This window comes from Cupressus sempervirens, chromosome 9 (assembly GCF_028749045.1).
Source record: "Cupressus sempervirens isolate cs-2001-9-10 chromosome 9, ASM2874904v1, whole genome shotgun sequence".
NCBI classification, from domain to species: domain Eukaryota; kingdom Viridiplantae; phylum Streptophyta; class Pinopsida; order Cupressales; family Cupressaceae; genus Cupressus; species Cupressus sempervirens.
Window position 1 is genome coordinate 625,746,045 of NC_143126.1, and position 24,929 is coordinate 625,770,973.

The 24,929-nt window shown below is 37.4% G+C and overlaps 1 protein-coding gene across 4 annotated transcripts in view; it reads right to left on the bottom strand.

The window, feature by feature from the left end:
• Positions 1 to 24,929, bottom strand: part of LOC149540262 (uncharacterized) — a 256,350-nt gene that overhangs the window by 9,099 nt on the left and 222,322 nt on the right. The window contains exon 10 of one of the 4 annotated variants that reach the window (XM_089801402.1): positions 20,797 to 20,861. The exons of 2 other annotated variants lie outside the window; for them this stretch is intronic. In XM_089801402.1, the coding sequence (XP_089657528.1) occupies positions 20,811 to 20,861 (51 nt within the window). In that variant the 3' untranslated portion in view covers positions 20,797 to 20,810. Of the gene's footprint in view, positions 1 to 20,796; positions 20,884 to 24,929 lie in introns of all 4 variants that reach the window. One more of the 4 variants, XM_089801403.1, reaches the window with a different exon arrangement.

The following is a 24,929-nucleotide window of genomic DNA, read 5'->3' on the forward strand; positions in this document are numbered from 1 at the left end:
AGCAATATCAGACGTAAAGATCTCTATCAAAGCCATGATCTTCAACATGTCAATGTGCAAGCAATAATAGAAGTTAAGCTTATAATTTTATACCATTCAACCACGCAAAGCATACTTGCAAGAAGTAAGCAACTAGTGATTTGATCTAAGCGAGATCACCAAAGATGCATCTAAAATATCTTCCATTCAACTAAACATTACTTCTAACCAACATGAGATAAAATCTACTCCAAGTGAGGAAATGTAGAAACTGTGCAATGGATTAGAAATTACTTTGATAGCATCATAACTAAGTTACCATATTCAGTTTTCTAGCACCAAAACCGCAAGTCGATTTGCTGGACATTCGTAATCAGTTCAAAGTTGGCTCCAAATCGATATTTTACAAGGAATTTGGTGCAAATTCGGTCAAAGGGACCCCTGGTCAAATTTTTAATGATCCGCAGCAAATTTGAACAAGTCAACATGCACCCAAAATGAATTTGGATCACTTTTGGCGAATTTCAAATGCATGTCGTGACGTTGGAGTTGAGACTACTTTGAGAATCTATAATCAATGCTTTTCTTGGTGCGAAATGAGTCGTCAAAGCTCAGAAAATTAACACGCAAATCTTGCAGAGTGTAGATGGAATCTTTCAAGTTCAAGTCATTTGTTTTTTATTTGCAAAGTAGTCTGGAAAATGAGAGGACCGCTTAACTTTTCTTCCGTATCTTGATCAACTTATAGATGACAAACATAAGTATAGCTATCTATAAAAAGGTTGAAATTTAGCATACAGTTTTTCTTTTGTACTCTTTACTTTGTGAGTGAAGTTTCAAGAAATGACAATGAAAACAAATTTGAGTCATGGAAGTTTTGTGAAGGCAACAATGAATACTTCCTACTGTCCAATTTGGAAAATAAGAGGAAAGTTCTTTTGAACAAAATTAGAGTTGTCATCTCACCTTTCTTATAATCTATGGACATTGGATAGTCTAGTTTTGTTGTGTGTTATTAAAATTTGCATCTATTTTATTTCATACATTTTTCAAGACATTAGAGGAATAATGCATTAGTTTATGTTATGTTTAATAGATACAGATTTATTTAAGAATTTTAATCTTTATCAAATTTTTATTTTAGAAAAAATAAAAAATAACAATATCAAAAAATAAGAATTGTAAAAAGGTATGTTTTAGTTTGTATTCTTTATTTTCTCCCTCCATCATATTTTTAAGTGTTTTAGGGTTCTCATTTAGTTAATGCATGTGGTGGTGTATTTTGCTAAGTTGCTTTAATATTAACATAGTGGTGTATGAACTTATTTGCTGCAGAATTTTTTTACATATATATAATTTTTTTAGTAAAAAAAATCTTGTACTGATGAACTCAAACCCAGCCCAAAAAAATTTTGAGCGAATTTTGAACCCGAATGTCAAACCCACATCCAAACCAGAATCTAAACTGGCAACTTAGCATTATAACAACAATTTCAACAAGTCTCTCTTACTCCACTCTACCTTTAATCTAATCTAATCTCTTACGAATTATAAATGAGAAATCCTTGGCATTTTATAGCACTCCTTAGTACAATGAGTGGTCAAGATCAATTTGAAATCAAGGGCCAAGATTAATCCAACACAACCCTAATTAGGGTTCATAACATCCAATAATAAATCTTAAATGTCTACCCAATTACAAAAGAGCACCAACTTGTGTGCCAATAAGAAAATCACAACTTTTTGTGGGCCAATGAGAAGAGAGGTTAGGAAGAAGCTTATATAAGAAGCCAAGAATAAAATGCCACACATGCTTACAACAAATACTTCTTTAGAAGATAATTTTCTTTGACTTTCCCCATTTTGCAAGCTCAATGAATCTAGACATAGTATTATTCAGTTCTTCCACTACAACACTTGGCATGATTGGAATGGTTAAAGATATGGGTGCCACCTCAGCATGATTATCTTATAGGCAATACCCTTTACTGTAATGTCCCCTTTTTAGCATTCATAGCATGATGTTGTCGTTAGCCTATTTCCCCACGATCCCGTAGGCTAACCAGGACATTAAAGGGGCTTAGAGGCCATTTGGCCTAAATAGTTTCAGTTGCAGGTCTTTTTGCGGGGTTTTGAGACAACTTTGGGCATACTTACTGAAATAACCCTGACAGGTTATCGCATCTTTTAACACCAAAAACTTAAGACTTCAAGAGTTTGACGTTTCGTCAAACAGTTAGCAAGCAAGCACTGAGGCCCTTACTCTAAAGGCCACTACTTTAAGAGTGTAATGTCTCAAACGAATTCTCTTAATTAAATAGTTTTCACAAAACAATGGTAATCGAGAAACCAACAATTTCAGGGAAGATCAAACGTCAAATGTAATAACAAGTCTTACACTGTCTGAAAGTAATGAATAATAGTATCCTAACTAAGTCTCATTGTAAATAGACAATATTGAGAACCTGAGATTTCGTGGTCTCCATGAATCTTCAATCTAATCAAAAAGTGTGTTCGAACTGTGCAGACAAGCTACCATCAGCTGTAACGACTGTCCAGTTGTCACTCCAAATGATCAATGCCGTTAGTGTCAGCATGGGCTCAATTGTGAAGGTCTGACCTACTACCATGCGTCCAGGTTGATTATTCCGAAAATGTAGTATCACTGGATCAGGATGGAAAACCTTGCCAACACCATGACCAACGTAGTCTCTCACCACACCCTAGTGAAATTTATTCTTAATGAAGTCCGCCGTTCGTTGTGCCACACTGCAGATTTACCCGTCTGCCACCCTACTGACGCGATTTAGAAATCTGAAGACCTTAATGTAATCGACACCTATTAATCCATTCGGGTTTTCAAAGATAATATTCGTCCTCAATTCCGAATCCCTGCGGCTACGAATATGCCAATTCTGGCGATTGCAATTTGAGATTGGACCCGTGTTTGACATGTGTTAATCCTCTTCTTCATTCCGCTCAATCACCTCCGTTTTCTTTACCCACATTGATGGTAGATGATGCGATATGTTTACTTGAGGACAAAATCGCCTTAGTTACTAGATGGCTCACGTTATTAACCAAAATAGATATCGCCGGCCCAGGGTGGAAGACATAACAACTCGCAATTGAGATGGCCGCCTGACAGGTTTGTGCGATCTAATATTCGGCTAGCCCTTGTGAAATGTCAGTCGCTCCCCGATACATGGATACTGAGTGCGTCTCCCCTGATACATGGATACTGAGTGTGTCTACAATAATTATTGTAAATTGACCATTTTATAAGCCTTGAGTGCGGCAGATACTGGTATGCTGACTGAAGTTTGTCTACCAAATCCTTCAATGACAGGTCATCCTAGTCTGACCTGAAAACCGCATGTCAAATAAATCGATGCCTATAATGTCTTCAGCTAATTGCACTTCCTTGTCATGTTATTCTGGAACGAATCCCTGACTTGAGGTTAACTCCTTCCGGATTCTTCCCAACTCAGAAATAAATCATGAAACGATGTCAATCTCTTTCCTTGCTGATCCTTGAATAAATAGTGATGCAAAAACCATTAAGTTGGCCTTAAGCCGCAAGTAATAGCCCTGATGAAATGACCGAATGTCACCTCCAATCTGCAATAATTCAGATGATATTTCACATCCTCAAAATTGCGCACCAATTGAGAGTTATCATTCTTAATGGCCAGTTGTGACAATTGCAGAAACCCTAGGTTCCACAATGCACCTGTGATGGAATCACAATCTGAAAATAAGAAAAACAAACAACTGCCTTCTTCGAATGGAGCCCCGGGGTGCCTATTTATTCTTTTCTCTCCACCTTCTTTAGAGACTTCTAGAACATTTTTGATTTTATCTCTTAAGTGACTTTATTAAATATTTTTATAATCCAAGTCACTTTATTTAATTAATTAAATATAAAGTTACCTTTTGATATTTATTTATTTGATAACTTTATAAATAATTAACTTAATATCACTTATTTATTTAATTAAAATAATTAATTAGTCGTCCTTATAAAATATTCATTATTTTGGACAACCAGATTAATTAAATTAATTAAATCGAACTGTCACCAAAAATAGGGACATGACAGTCCGCCCTTCCTGAAATTGCTTGTCCCCAAGCAATGGCTGAACCATAAATCAATCAGTCTGCCTGGATCCCAAATGTAAATCTGAGTATCATCCCAACCCGCACCATACTCTCGTGGAGAAAACATTATTACCAACAGCTGAAAAACTGTACTCAATTCCCAAACAACTGACAATTCTGTTGAAATCATCTGAAAACCAACTGTAGAAGTCGGTAGAAGAAAACATTCTGCGGAACTCAAGCCAACTGAAACATCAACTCTATCAAAACTCAAGCCCCTGTCAAAATGACACCTGCACCCAACTGCACTGTAGAAATGACAATAGCCATAGGTACCTGAATCACTGCCATCAAATCCAATCTCTGAAAAACTGCTCCGGGTGTGTCGCTGCTGCAGGCTGAGTAACTTGCTACTACCAATTTTATTTTCAAAAAATGGTGCCAATCTATCCCCTAATGGATGGTAAGAAACTGGAGCCAATCTACATCTGCGTGAAATAAAATCTTCTATCTCTGTGTCAAAAGAAAAATGATGAGCGTACCCTACCGTATAATGCCGGTAAGAACATCCAAATTCTGCTGCTAGCTCATCATCACTGAACTGGTAATCAACATACGGCTCCAATCTCTGACTCCAAGTGACTGTAGGTCAGATAGGTCCCTGTGCACTCTGCTCAACAAACCCCTCCTCGAGATCCCTGTGAGGTAGCATAGTAGAAAGGACCCCTATAATCTTCTCAACCAATCTGCAAATAACACTAGTATCTTGGATGAGAACACCTTCTGTCACTTTATGCGAGTCCAAATGAACACATGCACTATCCAGCAAATACTCCATGAACGGTTCAGTGCAGTAAAAATTATACGAGGAAGCATCAATATACTTCCCTGCACACCACAACTAATCCTCCTGTGAAGGTGGCATACCCAACTATACCACACTGTCATTTATCAGAGAAGAATCAATCTGGAGACTTGACTCTACTGGTATCCCAAACTCATTAGGACCAGCGACTTCCAAATCCTAGACATGTGTGTCAACCCTAACAACATGTTCCTCAGTAGCAACTGTAGGAGTGTACTCACCACCAACCACCTCAATAGACAAATGAACTAGGTCTGGGGCTGGTTTTGACCGCAAATGCTCCAACTCCACGGTCACCTCCTTCAACTGAAACTGCGACTTCTGTAGATCCCGCCGTGTGTCCTCTAAAGCCTCAGTAGTCGCTATGAGCTCTTGGGAGAGCTCACTCACCTCCTCTTCACGATCCAAGAGTGCCTCATAGGCTGTACTCCCCCACTCAACCAGGTGATCACGGTCGGCTACCAATCGTAAGTAATCCTGCTTCAAAATCCGGACAACTTCACTCAAGGCATGAATCTCTGCCAAAGAAAAATAACCACCGCTGGACTCATCTATCATAGAAGTACCCCAACCAGTAACGGCCAACAACTGACGAGCAGTATCAAAATGCTCACAAGCGATAGCAATGTCTCGCTTACTAACTTTCAACTGGCTAGTCACATGATGGCACTGGCTAGACTATCTTCTATAAACTCCCTCTGACGCATTGTCTAAAGGAGTATCTTTAAAGATACTGGTCTCTGGATTATTACCATCCATATTTTGCGAATCAACTCCAAAACTCATATCAACATCCAGAGTGTCAAAACCTGTAGTACTGCTGTCTAACGCCTCTGTACCCCAAGAAATTGTCAAGGAAGCTAAATCTTCAAAACTGTCCACTTCATCCTCCTGGATGTCATCAAGGCCAAAACGATCCTGGGACTCATCTGTACACACTGTCAAATATGAAAAATCTTCAACACCTTCCAGCAAGAACGATCGTCTGCATATATGAACCAAACCCAACAACGGTGTATAAAGACTAATACCACCATCGGTCAAGCTGCTGGCACAAAGGAAGACAACACCGGGTATTCTGCTAATCCAGTCCATGATAGTATTTAAACAATCACTGCTACCATTAAGTGTTCTCCAGTCAATTCAATCCCAAACGCTGCTGAAACATTCTTGAGTCCATATCCGTAAACAAGGAACAGCTGGTAACTCAAGCAAACTACTTACCTGAGTAATGTGACCAATACCAACTAACTCCTCATATTTGTTTGACATTGTCCTTGTATCCTGGATGTGAATGCAAGATGAACTCGTAACATTATCAGCAACCTCATATGATCCCTCTTCTGTCAAAAACTGAGTGCAAGATGAATTTAAGCTCAGTTCCATGTCATGCTCATGCCCATGTTTCTTCCCATCCTGTAATGCCAATGGAGTATTTACCCAAGAAACTTGTGTGTCTTCAAGCTTGCAAGAAACCTTGTCAATTTCCTCTTTCCTTCTCAAGGCATCTGAGTAGTTTCTGACAAGTCTAAGAAGATGGTCACGATCTGATAGAAGATGTAGATAACTCAACTTCATCGTTCCCATTCCCTCTCTAATCGCCTGTAGGTCAACACAAGAGAACTTTGCCTGGACTTTTTTTGTCTATCCTGTAACTGAATCATCTGGATGTGATCCTCTAACATGTCCTGCATCTTGTCATGATGAGATAAAGAAGCCACAATACTATCTTTGCTTACCTTTAGCTGACTAGTCAACTTATGTGAAGTACTACCAGTATCTACCTCATGTGATGAAGCATCTATCTGAGCCTGGTACTCTCTCTCAGCAAAATCATGAATACTCAATGTCTGCTCAACTCTACCAGGTATCTCACCATCAGCATCCTTATCATCATCTGAACTCACCTCACTGTAATCATTGCCTATCGGAACCAAACTACCCCGAGTACTTGAGACATCACCCTTGGGAAACCTGTATACAACTGTCTCAACTTGAGTACCAAGTTGACAGTTACTAACCATCAGTGTAATATCCTTCACCACTTCTTCCTGTGACTGAACCGAACCCTCTAACCGGTTGCAAACTTGTTTCTCGAATTCTTCATTAAGGCTCTTAGTAATATCTCCCATTGAATCAATCAGTGCTTTGCGAGAAGATTTGCCAAATTGAAATCCAGTTGACTTAGTCACCTTAGCTGGGTCGGACAGCCTGTCATTTATACGGTGGTGCTTAACCAACAGTTCAGACATGTTATGCCTTATTTTCCTGAGCTCATCCTGAATGTTTGAATAGTCCTCCTTTCCACAATTCCGACTCTGAATACTGTGTCTATCAATTGTCCAAGATTGTATCCTCGAAGACTTTGTGTTGTACCTGTCCATCTTGGTTGAAGTAGAGTGCTGATCACTCATGTAATTTGGTTCTCACCCACAGGATGGCAAGAAAATGGCTCTGATACCACTGAAATAACCCCGACACGTTATCGCATCTTTTAACACCAAAAACTTAAGACTTCAAGAGTTTGACGTTTCGTCAAACAGTTAGCAAGCAAGCACTGAGCCACTTACTCTAAAGGCCACTACTTTAAGAGTGTAATGTCTCAAACGAATTCTCTTAATTAAATAGTTTTCACAAAACAATGGTAATCGAGAAACCAACAATTTTAGGGAAGATCAAACGTCAAATGTAATAACAAGTCTTACACTGTCTGAAAGTAATGAATAATAGTATCCTAACTAAGTCTCATTGTAAATAGACAATATTGAGAACCTGAGATTTCGTGGTCTCCATGAATCTTCAATCTAATCAAAAAGTGTGTTCGAACTGTGCAAACAAGCTACCATCAGCTGTAACGACTGTCCAGTTGTCACTCCAAATGATCAATGCCGTTAGTGTCAGCATGGGCTCAATTGTGAAGGTCTGACCTACTACCATGCGTCCAGGTTGATTATTCCGAAAATGTAGTATCACTGGATCAGGATGGAAAACCTTGCCAACACCATGACCAACGTAGTCTCTCACCACACCGTAGTGAAATTTATTCTTAATGAAGTCCGTCGTTCGTTGTGCCGCACTGCAGATTTACCCGTCTGCCACCCTGCTGACGCGATTTAGAAATCTGAAGACCTTAATGTAATCGACACCTATTAATCCATTCGAGTTTTCAAAGATAATATTCGTCCTCAATTCCGAATCCCTGCGGCTACGAATATGCCAATTCTGGCGATTGCAATTTGAGACTGAACCCGTGTTTGACATGCGTTAATCCTCTTCTTCATTCCGCTCAATCACCTCTGTTTTCTTTACCCACGTTGATGGTAGATGATGCGATATGTTTACTTGAGGACAAAATCGCCTTAGTTACTAGATGGCTCACATTATTAACCAAAATAGATATCGCCAGCCCAGGGTGGAAGACATAACAACTCGCAATTGAGATGGCCGCCTGACAGGTTTGTGCGATCTAATATTCGGCTAGCCCTTGTGAAATGTCAGTCGCTCCCCGATACATGGATACTAAGTGCGTCTCCCCCGATACATGGATACTGAGTGCGTCTACAATAATTATTGTAAATTGACCATTTTATAAGCCTTGAGTGCGGCAGATACTGGTATGCTGATTGAAGTTTGTCTACCAAATCCTTCAATGACAGGTCATCCTAGTCTGACCTGAAAACCGCATGTCAAATAAATCGATGCCTATAATGTCTTCAGCTAATTGCACTTCCTTGTCATGTTATTCTGGAACGAATCCCTGACTTGAGGTTAACTCCTTCCGGATTCTTTCCAACTCAGAAATAAATCATGAAACGATGTCAATCTCTTTCATTGCTGATCCTTGAATAAATAGTGATGCAAAAACCATTAAGTTGGCCTTAAGCCGCAAGTAATAGCCCTGATGAAATGACCGAATGTCACCTCCAATCTGCAATAATTCAGATGATATTTCACATCCTCAAAATTGCGCACCAATTGAGAGTTATCGTTCTCAATGGCCAGTTGTGACAATTGCAGAAACCCTCGGTTCCACAATGCACCTGTGATGGAATCACAATCTGAAAATAAGAAAAACAAACAACTGCCTTCTTCGAATGGAGCCCCGGGGTGCCTATTTATTCTTTTGTCTCCACCTTCTCCAAAGACTTCTAGAACATTTTTGATTTTATCTCTTAAGTGACTTTATTAAATATTTTTATAATCCAAGTCACTTTATTAAATTAATTAAATATAAAGCTACCTTTTGATATTTATTTATTTGATAACTTTATAAATAATTAACTTAATATCACTTATTTATTTAATTAAAATAATTAATTAGTCGTCCTTATAAAATATTCATTATTTTGGACAACCAGATTAATTAAATTAATTAAATCGAACTGTCACCAAAACTGGGGACATGACACTTACTATTTAGAGTAAGTCATCTTGGATATGGTCGGACATCCAGTGGCAACGATATGTCGATGGTAATTGTTTAAAATCGGCAAGAAGACTTGTTTATCATTGATAAGATTTGTTATGCATTGATAAAGTCATTTTATAAAGTTAAATTTAAATATTTAACTTTATTAATGCATAGACTATTATTTGTGAGAAATATTTAAATTAAAAGAGTCCTCTTTATTTTATAACACATTGGAGACATAAGTTACATAAAGGGAGTGGTGTTTTATCCCACATTGAGAAAACGAAAGATTGAGCTCTTGTGAGAACACTATAAAAGAAAGGGAAGAGCTTCTTTTTAGTAGGCTTGGAAATATCAAAGAAATTGAAAAAAAATTTGGAGATTATGTCTCAATAGTTTGAAGGACGAAATCCCTTCAAGCTGGAAATCTTGATGCCATTGAAAGATATGGTTTTGAGATTCAACATGTTAGCAGTCCGAAAAAGCAGATACGAAAAAGCAGCCGGAAAAAGCAGAACCGAAAAAAGCAGGCTAAAAAAGCAATCCGTAAAAGCAGTTCAAAAAGCGAATCCGAAAAAGCAGTCAAAAAAGCAAATTGGAAAAGCAAAGCAGAAGGGGCAGCATTGAAGGAAATTATTACAGCCATCTACAACCAGGTTCCTTTGTTAGTATTGCTTTTTAGGGTGTTATAAGTTTCAGCTATAAGCATGCATTATATCAACATTATCATTTTATAATCCATGTAAATGCCAAAAGTCTTGGCCATATTTCATGAGCATTGTATTAGAAATTTCATTGCAAATTAAGAAGATAATAGTTGCTGGTGTCATTTAAGCAATTCAATATCATTATTTATCAGCTAGTTAGTTTGCATACCAACTGTTTGTTAAAATGCCAGTTGGCTGTAGGTGTTCATTTCTCATGCTTAAATCATATATATGCACTGAATATTGTCAAAATTAGTAGCACACTCATGTTAGGCCATTGTGTAGTCCATTTGGAGTCTTCTAGCATAAGATTCTCATTGATGCAAATTGAAAAAGAGTCATTTAAAGCCAGCTAAAATACTATATCAGTCATACGTCCCTTGCATGTGAATTGTTTGATGAAATTCCTTGAGCTTTCATCAGCATTTTTGAGAGCAGATTTGAGGAGGGTCATTACATTTACTCTCTTCATAAACTTCTTTTTCTCTGGAAAATCTTCTCATTGCTTTGGCTTGTAGATTTGATTCTTTCTCCTTCACAACTTGTTCCTTGAATTCTTGCACCTTGGCGTACCTTGATCTTCAATTCAAGACTTGCCTTTCAATGCTCACCCTCCTTTTAATCTTGCCATTCCACAACTTGTTTATAAAGTCCCCAATTTTATTAAAGTATTTTAATTAATTGATGGTCCCAGAATTTAAATACTATTATTAATAGACCTTTAATTAATTAATAAAGGGGCACATTTTTTTTTTTTGTAAGTGTTAGTCGTGTCAACACTTTTTTGTACACCCTCGGAAGTTTCTTTGAAGGGTTATTTAATACCAGCCTATAGGTTGTTGTAGGTATGCAAATTGGAATATGTTATTTGTATTGCGAATTCTGGTTGGATTGTTGTTGTCCACCATTTTGTAGGTGAAAGATCCTCCTTGTTTGGTTTGTTGTACTTTTGGTGGTTCATAGCCCCCCTAGTTTGTCGATAGAAATATCATTATGATATTTCACTTAATGCTCCAAATTTGTGAAGTTTTCATTTGAAGACAAATTTGTGCATCTGCATATAATATGAGAGTACAAGTCTCCAATCGAAAACATTTCATTTCTTGTAGTTTCCTTATGCCCAGATCTAGGATTTATTGTGTTGCCTTCGATTATAATAATAGTCATTCTTAGTTTTGAACAAATCAAGTATAACATTTAGTCATCAGGTACAAAGAGTCAAAGAATGTTGAGGGGTGCCAAAGAGTGCTGAAAGGTGTTGAGGGGTGTCGAGTGTCAAATAGTGTTGAAGGTTTTCAAGGAGTGCAAAGCGCCAAAGGGTGCCGAGGTTTGCTAAGTGTTGAAGATTGTTGAAAGGTACCAAGTATCGAAGTATGTCGAGTGCCAATAGGTGCCAAGAAGTGCAAAGTGTTGAAGGGTGCCAAGGGGTGCAAAGCTAAGTTGTTGATGCTAATGCAGATGTGGATGCAAAAATGGAATGTGCATGTAAAAACCCTTCCTTTGCTAGAACTGAATATTTTAAATGAGGACAATCTTGATATTTTGGGTTTATTGTTTTCTCTGATTTTTGTTGTATTTTTTGGAATATATAAATGATAGCAAAAACGAAGTAAAGCATAGATAATTGTTACTCAAACTTTCCCTTATTCCAAGAGATGAATACAATGCATAATGAGTTCATAACCAACAATTGGAATGAATTAAGAACCTGATTTTATTTACTGCACTTGGTCGGCTCTCAATTTGGATTGTCAACATGCCAAGTCAATGACAATGTGCAGGTCATAGATGATACACAACACCAACATTGATATGATCCATGGCTAGCAATATTTGTGCCTAGTCTATATGCAGCCACCCCACAATCTTCCAATGCAAGCAAAAGATAGTTTGGTCTTACCTGTACAACTCCTAATTACAAGTCATGGCTAGCTGGGAATAGCGTCCAAGGTAATTGCAGATCGCAGATGACTTCAGAGGGATGTGAGACCATGTAGAGAGTTGGGATCGTGTTTTACTTCTGCCCAGCCCAATTTGCTAGACCAGCTACCTTCAACACAACTTGGCGTCTTGGCTGATAACAATCTCAGATGCAACCAATAATAAGAAAATGACAAACTCCAATACCTTTAATCAATTATTAAATGGTTTGCCAGATTGCACACATCACAATAGATTCCCTTCAAAGAACAATCTCCATAGCCACAGTAACCACAGTAGGAGAATTGTGACAATTGCTTACCTGAGCACAATTGCCAAGAACTTCTCAGACATGACCCTTATACTTCAGCAACGGCTCACAAGTTAAAAATCAGGAAAAGCCACAAAGGCACAAAAAAAAAAAAAAATTTAGGCGTGTCTTTCCCAATGAAATGAGCTCTCATTTATAAGCTCCCAAAAGAACTCAACACTAGAAACTTTCCAACTCGCTTTTTAAGAAATATCTCTTAAAGTCATTATTATTATAATATAAACGTTATTATAATAATGCAACTCAATGATTAAATAGTAATTAAGAGATCATGTAATTTATTATTTTATTAACTACAGGTGATGACCAACTGCTGAAGTCCCCCATTGCACTGCTAAAAATAGCAACTGCCAAAAATAGACTTACTAAAAATAGTAAGTCCATAATTGAGACCCCCAAAACACCCTGTTAGCTCACAAGGGTCGCTATGATGAGCTAACTCCATCAACTGCGTAGACCTGCCAAAACTAGGGACATTATAGTCCTCCCTTCCCAAGATTGTTTGTCCTCAAGCAATCTGACATCGTACAAAACCTCCACCGGGATCCTATACGAAACAAGTGATATCCCTGTCCTAACTAAGCCAAGAGAATGCCAAAACCATCAACAGAACCAATAACATGACCCACAACACAACATCAAATACCTATGTTAGTGATGCAAAGGTCAAAACATCACTAACAGACAAACCCTTAGGAGATCTCAACACACTCTACTTCATTATGCCTACCCCATCATCCTATAGACAATCCAACTTAGGCTCAGACCAACTCTGCACCTGGTGCAAATCCTGAACACACGAGTCAAAAACCAAACTATAAATACTCATCACAATATAAACTCTATCATCAGTACGATCATCTTCATTGACATCCTCATGTTGCTATGATGACTCATCCTCAATCACATTAGTATAAACCCACATACCACGATTCGCTGCTCCCTTTGGCCTTAACACACAAGTATGACCTTTAGGGAAAGGCCCCTTGCACCAAAAGAAAAGTTGACGCCCCCTCAAATCCTCTTCGAAGTGACATCAAAACTCCCCAATGACTTGCCCTTGTCCTCAACAACTGGTGGGGACTCCTCATCATCAGGCGGAAGAACAAAAGATTTCGAAGCAACCTTGCTTCGAGAAGAGGACTCCAAGTCCCGTGCCTTCCTCTTTGCCACCTGTAGAGAAGATGGGTCCAATGACTTCACCCATCCACAGAGTGGCTCACTCGACCCCTCTATGAATAACATCACTTGTCTGCACTCCAAAATATCATAAACCATAACTAAAAGCCTCTGGAACTCACTAATGTAACTCTCCAATTGACCAGACTGCTCCAGCTGAGCCAACTCTCGGAAGTACACTTCCAGATCCTTCCTATCAAATCTCTCGATCAAGCAATCCATGAACTCTTGATAGGAAGTGATCGGATCATGTCGCAAAGAAGCTAACCTATACAACCAATCATGGGTGGCTCCATCCAGATGTAGACTCCAAATCTGATAGCATCCACATTTGTCATTGGATGCAAAGCCAAATAAGTGTCAAGCTTATGAATCCAAGCTTGAGCTATAACTATCCTAGTACCATCAAAGTGCTCCAATGTCATCATAATGGCAACTTGCTCTAACTTAGCCTGTCAAGGTCGTTGTCTCTTAGGTGTCGACCTTGCTCTGGAATGCTTTCATTTTTTGATCTTTAATAGCCTCAAGTAAAGCATCCCACTCCATAAAGTATGCCAACACGTCATCAACAAAAGGAGCGGCCTAAAACTCAATACTGATCACATCCACCTCAGGTTTCAGAAATGTAGGCCTTTGCAACCTATCATGAGTGCCAGTATGTATGTCAACTTTGTCAGCTAATCCACCATGATCCTCAACTAAAACCCGATCTGCATCTCTCTACCTAACACCATCTTGGGTTCTATCCTTGACTCGAGATCTATGAGAATCAACAGAAACATCTCGAGCTCTCTCCCTACTCCATCCTTGAGGAAATGCTATCTACTACAGAGTATTAGACAATTGTTGCAGTACATCTGTCATCTACTATTGCTGAGCTGCAATAGTCCTAAATGCTTGCAGGGCATCTCTATCAACTTCAGCATCTGTGGGTCATAGTCCAGTGCCACCAGAACCACCTGGACAACCAATCGAACCAAACTAAATCATGAGTGCTAGTATGTATGTCAGCTTTATCAGCTAATCCACCACGATCCTCAACTTGAACCCGATCTGCATCTCTGAACCTAACACCATCTCGGGTTCTATCCTCGACTTGAGATCTATGAGAACCAACAAAAACATCTCGAGTTCTCTCCCTACTTCGTCCTTGAGGAAGTGCTATCTGCAGCAGAGTATTACACAACTATTGCTGTACATCTGTCATCTACTATTGCCTGGCTGCAATATTCCTAAATGCTTGCAGGGCATCTCTATCAACTTCAGCATCTGTTGTTCGTAGTCCAGTGCCACCAGAACCACCCTGGCAACCAACTGAACCAAACTATAAATACTCATCACAATATAAACTCTATCATTAGTATGATCATCTTCATTGACATCCTCATGTTGCTATGATGACTCATCCTCAATCACATCAATGTAAACCCACATACTATGATTTGCTGCTCCATTTGGCCTTAATGCACAAGTATAACCTTTAGAGAAAGGCACCTTGCACCAAAAGCAAAGTTGACACCTCCTCAAATCCTCTCTCGAAGTGACATCAAAATTCCCCACTGACTTGCCCTTGTCCTCAACAACTGGTGGGGACTCATCATCAGGCGGAAGAACAAATGATTTCGAAGCAACCTTGCTCCGAGAAGAGGACTCCAAGTCCCCTACCTTCCGCTTTGCTACCTATAGAGAAGATGGGTCCAATGATTTCACTCATCCACAAAGTGGCTTAGTCAACCCCTCCATGAATAACATCACTAATTTGCACTTCGAAATATCATAAACCATAACTAAAAGCCTCTAGAACTTACTGATGTAACTCTCCAATCCACCAGACTACTTCAGCTAAGCCAACTCCCAGAAGTACACTTCCAGATCCTTCCTATCAAATCTCTCTATCAAGCAATCCACGAACTCCTGATAGGAAGTGATCTAATCATGTCGCAAAGAAACTAACCCATGGTAGAATCAGTCATGGGCAGCTCCATCCAGAGGTAGACTCCAAATCTGATAGCATCCACTTCTATCATTGAACGCAAAGCCAAATAAGTGTCAATCTTACAAATCCAAGCTCGAGCTGTAACTCTCCTAGTACCATCAAAGTGCTCCAACGTCATCTTACTGGCAACTTGTTGTAACTCAGTCTGTCGAGGTTGTTGTCTCTTAGGTGCTGACCTTGCTCTGGAATGCTCTCATTTTTTAGTCAGGAACCTATCAAAATTCAGATGATCTTTAATAGCCTAGGGTAAAGCATCCCACTCCATAAAGTGTGCCAACACATAATCAGCAAAAGGAGTAGCATCAAACTCAATATTAACGGTGTCTACCTTAGGTCTTAGAAACGTGGGCCTCTACAGCCTATCATAAGTGCCAGTATGTATGTCAGCTTTGTCAGCTAATCCACCATGATCCTTAACTCGAACCCGATCTGCATCTCTGTACCTAACACCATCTCGGGTTCTAGCCTCGACTTGAGATCTATGAAGACCAACAAAAACATCTTGAGCTCTCTCCCTACTCTGTCCTTGAGGAAGTGCTATCTGCTGCAAAGTATTAGACAACTATTGCAGTACATCTGTCATCTGTTATTGCCCGACCACAATATTCTTAAATGCTTGCAAAACATCTCTATCAACTTTAGCATCTGTGAGTTGTAGTCCAGTGCTACCAGAACCACCCGAACAACCAACCAAACCAAACTGAATCTCAGGCTCTCCTTCCTTGGGAGGAGAATTACGTCCTCTTCAAGTATAGTGCATACCCGACACAAATCTCCTATCGTCAGCCATAATAGAAAATAATGGATCACATGCTGACCACTAACAACTGATTTGGAGCCCAATTCCTGTAGGCTGGCAGGAAATCGCTCTGATACCACTATAAAAATCCTTCCTTGGCTAGAATTGAATATTTTAAATGAGGACAATCTTGATATTCCCAATTTATTGCTTTCTGAATTTTGTTGTATTTTTTGGAATATATAAATGATAGCAAAACACAAGTAAAGCATAGAGAATTATTACTTAGATTTTTCCTTCTTCCAAGAGATGAATACAAATGCATAATGAGTTCATAACCAACAACTGGAATGAATTAAGAACCTGATTCTATTTACTACACTTGGTTGGCTCTCAATTTGGATTGTCAATGTGCCAAGTCAATGACACTGTGTAGGCCGTAGCTGATGCACAACACCAACATTGATATGATCCACGACTAGTAGAATTTGTGCCCAGTCAGCACGCATCCACCCCGCAATCTTCCAATGCAAGCAAAAGACTGTTTGGTCTTACCCGTACAGCTGCTAATTGCAAGCCACGGTCAGCTGGGAATAGCGTCCAAGGTAATTGCAGATCGTAGATGACTTCAGAAGGACATGAGACCATGTAGAGAGTTGGGATTGTTTTACTTCTGCCCAACCCAATTCGCTAGACCAACCACCTTCAACACAACTTGGTGTCTTGGCTGATAACAATCTTAGACACAACCAATAATAAAAAAACGACAAACTCCAATAACTTCAATCAATTATTAAATCATTTGCCAGATTGCACACATTACAATCGATTCCCTTCAGAGAACAATCTCCGTAGCCACTGTGATCACAGAACAAGAATTGTGATAATTGCTTACCTTAGCACAATTGCCAAAAACTTAGACGAGACCCTTATACTTCAACAAGGGCTCACAAGTCAGAAATCAAAAAAAGCCATAAAGGCACAAAAAAGAAAATATATTTTCAAGCGTGTCTTTCCTAATGAAATGAGCTCTCATTTATAAGCTTTCATTGGTTAAAGTTTCCTTAAAACTCCACTTCAAAAATTGTGGAAGTTTCACAAAATAACTCAACACTAGAAACTTTCCAACTCGCTTTTTAAGAAATATCTCTTAAAGTCATTATTATAATAATGCAACTCAATGATTAAAAAATATATAAGAGCTCATGTACTTTATTATTCTATTAACTACAAGTGATGACCAACTGCTGAAGCCACTCAGTGCACTACCTAAAATAGCAACTGCCAAAAATATGACTTACTAAAAATAGTAAGTCCACAACTGAGATGCCTAAAACACTCAGTCAACTCATGAGGGTTGCTATGATGAGCTTACTCCATCAACTGCGTAGACCTGCCAAACTTACGGACATTACAATGCAGGTGCACAATATTGTTTTCTGGATTTTTGATGCGCCTATATATATACATATATGCAAAGAAATCCAAGAAATAATATAAATAAAACATTTCATAGTATGATACTTCATCATTGATAGTTCAAATTCAAACTTCACAAACACAACTATACAAATCGAAATAACTAAATAGTAAATTAATCAAGTTCAAGACTTAAATGAAATTTGAATTACAAAATTAAAACTTAGATCATGATTCAACGTTGACCAATCAAGAGTCAAGATTCACTAATCAGATTTAGTCACTCAAAAATATTAAGCAAACAAAATGAGAAGAATGAACAATGGATGACCTCATTTAGGGCTATTTTTGGGTACAGAATGTAATGTTCCGTTCGTCTGGGTACCCAATGGTGAGTTACAAAATGTTGAATGATCATATGAAAGGGTAGGTTGGAAGTCCATACGATGGAAGGACAATGGAGGATGTATGGTGTAGCAGCTCACAGGAAGCCATACGGAAGATATTGGTGTATGGGGATGTGGGTCCGTATGGTGGTGATGGGGAAGAGTTATATTATGAGGCTGTACGGTGGAGGTGGGGAAAGGTCGTACGATTAAGCATGCAGCCCATACGGTATAGTGAGGAGGATGTACGGTGGAATGAAGGAGACGATGTGGTGGTGAGGTGGGGCACAGGATGAATGCAGAGTTGTCCATATGGTAGGGGGAGGAAACAGATGATGTACAGATGGAGGAAAGAAGAATGTCCACTCATGCAACAAACTTATAGATCCGAATTCATTAGTTACACAAAATGAAGATTGAACATGAATAACTCTCAATATATATTTGCCAAGAGATGGTGCTTTGATTTGCCAGATCCGAGAGAAGTATTACATGTAACAATGGAATAGGGTGAGGGTTGAATCCCACCAAAACCACATGAGCCAAATAGGGAAGATCTTTCACTTACTAAATGGCAAATAAATCCAAAACTCCAATAGGAATTCGTAGTAAAAGAAATAATCCAAAACTACATCCCTAAAGACTACCTACAAGCTGTGCTTAGATACCCGTTGAGGAAAATCTTCCAAGGGTGTACAAAGATAGCCAACAGCTACACAAAACTACGAAAAACAAAACAAAACAACAATGTGTTTGAGATATATTAAATCAATTGGACCATTAACAATAGTTTGATTAATAATTTATTTTATAATGGGAACATTACACAAAAGGAAAAAAAAAAGAATAAAATAAAGCAATGAAGCACATGCATAAAACAATTATTAAGTCAATTGGGAAAAAGCATCTAGGCTCCTAGATGCTTGCTAATGCAACTGGATGCTTCCTAGATGCACCCACGAAGCTCATTTCCAACATGTAGATGCTTGTAGAGGCTCTACGCCTCTACAAGCATCCACAAGCTGAGAATGAGCTTCTCGAGCACATCTGAGCAGTATCCAAAAACACCTGTGCACCAGAATGCATCAGCATCAACATCTAATGGTTTTGGGAGAGAATCGGTATTTGTGGTGCAAAGTGGCTAATAGTGCCAAAGGGTTTTTGAGTACCGACGATTGCCAAAGGGTATTGAGTGTCATAGAGTATTGAAGGGTTCCAAGGCTTGCTGAATGTTGAAGAGTGTCAAAGTTTCTCAAGTGTTGAAGAGTTTTGAAGGGTGCCAAGGGATACCAACTCTTGAAGGATACATTACAGCAGTTGGACTTACGTCCACTCTGAAGCTCATCTCTATACGCATCCAAATAGTTGATGCATCTTATTAACCATATGGGCAATCACTATACTAAATGGTCGGCGAAAGACTACATAGGGTAAACTAATCTCATCAATTGATGACATCATCCATCATGCGCGAACAACTTCCCCAAATTGTATGGTCCATATATAGAAGTGTGCATCATCCACTGTATGTTGTGGGCAACGTCAATCGTATGGACGAAGAAATCCTCTGTATGCCAAATTGAAGCAAGCACCCACTGGACACATCCTCTAGAACCATTTTCACCATCCACCTCTCAACGCCCGTACATACTAGCATTCGACTGTGTTGTCCTCAATTTTGGCTTCACAAAATTGGGACAACCATACACAAATTTTAATCTAAAAATCATAAGATATAGCCTATAAGAATTTTGATGTCTTGATGATCTAAAATAATTGAAGTGCGTTATCATTGTGTTGACATTAATCTTACGATATCTTGACATTCTTGTTGAGAGTTTCCATCAAATTAATCTCCTTTTATCATGTTATGATGAAATCATCCATTTTGATTGCATAAGCTTCATTTTGGGAGCTGTCATGTCATTTTCTCTATTTCCATCATTTTGGTTTTCACTCTTTCCCTCGTAGGATTATAGCCCTTCCCAATACCTTTGATTCGAGCCATCTTAGACATCAATCCGATAAGTCTAGCTCTAGTTCTAGGGCAAAAGGGGTTGTTTTCTGGATCAATTGAACTTTATGTTCTCAAGAGGTGGGCTTTTTATTGCCAGTTACATGAAGTAAATTAATATTTAATATTTAAAGTGGATTTTTGTTGGAATACAAACACCACTAAGAGGGGGGGTAAATCAGTGGTTTAAAATACTTTTAAAAACTTGAAACAGTTACAAGCTATAAAAATTTGACACATGAGCAAGATAGTTAATGAATAACAAAGTGACACAATATTTTAATGTGGAAAATCCCTTAGGGTTAAAAACCACTTTGAATCTATAACTTTATTGGCCTTTTGGGAAAATCTTTTAGAGTTACAACTCTGGGAAGCACCAACACCCTGTTTTAGAAACACCAATTTCAAGGAACACCAATCCCTTACACCTGAAGCTCCAACTTCATGAATAAAAGAAGCATCAACTTCAAAAATGAACAAGTGAGATATAAAATTAGAGGATCATCTTTGTTACAACACAAATCATGAATCACTAGTTTCAACTTCTTGTTGAAAACACAATGCAGGATATACTTCTATCTCCTCAAAACATCCAATATCCAAATATATTTTCTTTTTCCATTAAAAGATCTGATCAAATTCTGATATGAATGAATGAAGAGGCAATATATAACCCTTCTTCTACCTCTGATAAACTTCTGCAATGAAAATCAAATCACAAATATGAAATAAGAAATATAAAGCATTACCCTCTTTTTTGTTGTTAAAAATTTGCCTCCAAATTGTTCGGTCTACAAGGAATTCGACACCAATTCTGCAACTTCTATCAAAACCACCTGTTAGATGTTTTAGAGGAATGAATCAAAAATGTTGAAATTTTGGAGGCAGGTACATACCCCAAACTTCCATTAGACCAAAACTGCTCAAAACTGCTAAAACTGTCATAACAATTTGGTAAATGTTTTTGATAAATAGGCTTTTTTCTCTTTCCATACATGTGTTATGCAAAAACTAACAAAGACTCATTTTCGCCAACTCCGAGACCTTTCCAAAAAGGCATGATAGTTGGGGTCTATCTGATAAAAAAGATTATTGACTTTCTAATAGACCAAAATTGTTTTTTATATCCGTTTTCAAAACCAATGTGAACATCAATGACAACAATCAAAGACCAAATACCAAGGGTTCAACAATCTCATCTTCCATTTTCAAATTTCAACTTATTTTGAGATGATTTGACTATAGTTTTTTATGTTTTATTAAAGATGGGCATTTCCAAGTCAATTTTAAAGTAACATTTTGAAAATTATAGCTAAATATTAAAATCATTAAATGTAGTCACTTAAAATATGTAATGGTGTGGTTTTTTGCCTTAATTGCATATAATATCACATTTGCAATAAGATATAAATCCCACAAAACATTAAATGCGTCGTTTTTATGAGTCATACATAAAAAATGATATTTAATGTTTTATTATGTTTTTTTCCATCATAATGACATTAAATTTTGGGTCATTTATATTTATAATGATTTAATTACATCTTTTAAATCTCTTTTTGCATGCATACATAATTTTCCTTCTCAACTACATGTGCAAAAACTTAAAGTAATAATGTCTTTATAAAATCATCTTTAAATGACGTTTTTTCCCCCTAGTTCCATATAAGAAGCATTTTAATATAATATATCATGTAATTTTCATTAAAGACGTTGAATTTTTGACCCGTTACATATGTGGAGACATAAAATAACATTTTATTATGTTTATCTCCATATGACGTCAAATTTGTACCCAATTACATGTTCTATTTTAAATGTAAAAGAGCATACATGTACTTTCACTTAATGGTGTTAAATTTTTAACCCATTACATATGCAAAAACTTATAAAAAGTACATTTTTAATGCATAAGTCACTTAAGGTGTCGAATTTCTCCAGCATTGCATGTTGTTTCAACATGTAAATGCTCCCAAAAAGAGAGTTTTTAATGAAGATAATGCATATTTCTCTTATGCTGTCAATTTTGGGAAGCTTTGCATATTCTTTTTACATGCAAATGACCAAAGAAATAACATTTAAACTGCCCTAAATGAATGATTTCCTTGATGACGTCAAATTTGGGAAGAAATGCATATGCATTTAGATGAAATGTATGAAGAAAGTTCAGCATTTTTGTGAACGGCTTTGGATGCCATCTCGAACCTCAAATGCATGCATTTTTATGCATTTTCCAAGCTGCAATCTCCATTGCTTCAGCATAAATGTTTCATTTGGGAAGAATTTTTACTAAGGAAAAAACTTCTAGGGCATCAATGATGCCATTTTTCTCCTCCATTGCATGAGATTAATTTTCAGTTATCTAGACGTTTAAATCCTTCCTTTTGGTTGCTATTCGTTTGCATTATTGATCTCATGCGTGTACATTTGTCCAATAATCCAACTTGACTGGAAAATGCATTTATTTTCCACAATGAATGAGTCAAATCCATGGCTTATAAAATCTCTCATTCTAAATCTTTTCTTAAATCTGAAAATCTGCTTGATTTTACTTTCAGATTTTCTCAAAGAAGTAGTTTTCTTCACCATCTCCAAGCTAAGTTTCTAGTTCGAGTTTGAGTTCAAGTTCAGGTTCAGGTTTGAAGAACCGGTTCACTGGTACGACAAAATTTTTAAATGTGGTTAAGATTCGTTCATACAAAAACATGTAAAACTTATATATATACATAGATATCATACATGCACACATACATACATACATACACACAACAATATACATATGTATGCAGCCAAGAATAATGAATTAAGATTAGAATGCCATAGTATCATAATAAAAAAAACATTATAAACTTGTAATCATAACATCATATCTATTATCAACACCAAAATATTAAAATAATATCAAGTCCCAATATCATTGTTATGACTTTCAACAATTAGAACTTTATACTTAGTTTTAATCATTTAATGAATTATATAAATCTTCATCTTCTTCTTCTCATCATCAAAGACAATAGTTGATTCACAAATAGTGCCAATGTCAATGGGATCAGCTGCACTAATGACTTTTTGCTTTCTAAGTTGTATCTTTATTACTTTTTCATTATACAGAGAACTTGTTAGTTTGTAATTAACATCCTACTTGAAACATGTCAAATAAGTAGCTTGCAAATCCCTTCACCTATTGAAGATGTTGTTTAATATTCAAAATATCAATTTTCAACATACAAAGGTTCCAATTAACCAGACAGGGGTCATTATCAACAATTGGATATAAAAATTTCACTTGAAGATATATTGAGTGCTAGTTTAGTTTGATGTAATAAATATCTGAACTAAGCAAATTTTGTTTTGTTATATTACAGATCTTCATCCAAATTCTATAATAATCATTTTCTGCACTAAATTATAGAATGTATCTCAATGGAACTGTACTTGGTTCGCACTCAATCTGCCCAAGTCTGCCTTGGTTCGACCATGGTTCTACCTAGGTTCAGCTTGGAGGAACCAGCTTGCCTCGGTTCAAACCCAAGTGGAACTAAATGGGAACTGGGACTAGAACCAAGGATCAGTTCGGAATTCATCTGGTTCGAAGGGCTGGGGGGAGAACTAAATAACCTAAGACTCCAATTTTTTCTTTGTAAATTTCCAAGTTATGTTGATTTTTTTTACAAGTGTGCAATTCATTTGATTTCATTTTCAGAATTGCATATGTTTTTTGTTTGTTTATATATTTCTTTCTACTATCTTCTTCTTCTTAAGATGCATGTGCAAAGTCTATCATTTACATAGGCAGTTGGGATTAAAACCCCTGTTCTTATGTTAAGTAACACAAGCAAGCAAGCGTCATTATTCTTTGCCTTCCACAAAATCATATGTGCAGATATGGACATTACGTACACTATGTTCAATTCTTTCCACGACATTTCCATCATACATGCTCCATTTCCATTACACATTGTGGTGTTGACTCCATATGTTGAAAGCTTTCTGTCCATATACCTAAAATCCATAGTTCATTTCATAACTTCATACTTGTTGTTCATAAGTTTCTAGCGTTGTGTCATTACCATATATCTACTCAAAAGACACAATCTTGTTTACCCAAAATGGATCCGTTAATAGAAGATGTTCTTACACTTTGGAATCTTCATGTCACAGCTTCTTGTATTCCAAAATTGGCCATGTCAAGCAAGGCTGCTGCGATACTGACAAAAAAGAAAATGAAATATCTTTATGACAAGTTTCAAAATTGGTATAGTGAACTTATTCATCTTGATATGGAGAACTTCATTTAGAGGGTCAATATTGGTATTCTCAGGTAACATGGTTCATATCAATGAAGCCTGGAATAAGGTGAATGAATACGGCTGCCTATTTCTTGAGTTTCCAAACTTCACCTACATGAGGCTTGGCTATTTTCAGGGTGAGCACTATACTCTACCGAGACATCATATAGATAAGATCTTGCTGATGGAGTTGGCAAGACAAACAATGGTAGTAAAAGTGCATCAATATAACTTGCATAGGCCGGCAGTAGGGATTTCTTCACAAAATCCTTTGAAGATAGGAGGTTACTCTTTAGATACAATGCCAAACGCCAAAACCATGGAATTTAAGCTTCAATGCATCACTTTGAAGAATTTCATGGTTCACAGTTGTTTTGATTGGAGAGAATTGAATGACAAGATGAGAAGGTCATTCATTCATGTACATCGTCTTGAGGATCTATGGATTGATCTATGCACAAAAGAAAAGATCAGAAAGCTAGATTACTGTTGACTTACCCTCAAGCAAATTGTGGACTTCGATCTTGCAGAAATCCTTGCGAGTGTTGAAGATGATGGAGAGATTATAGATCCAGACTATGAGAAACATCATC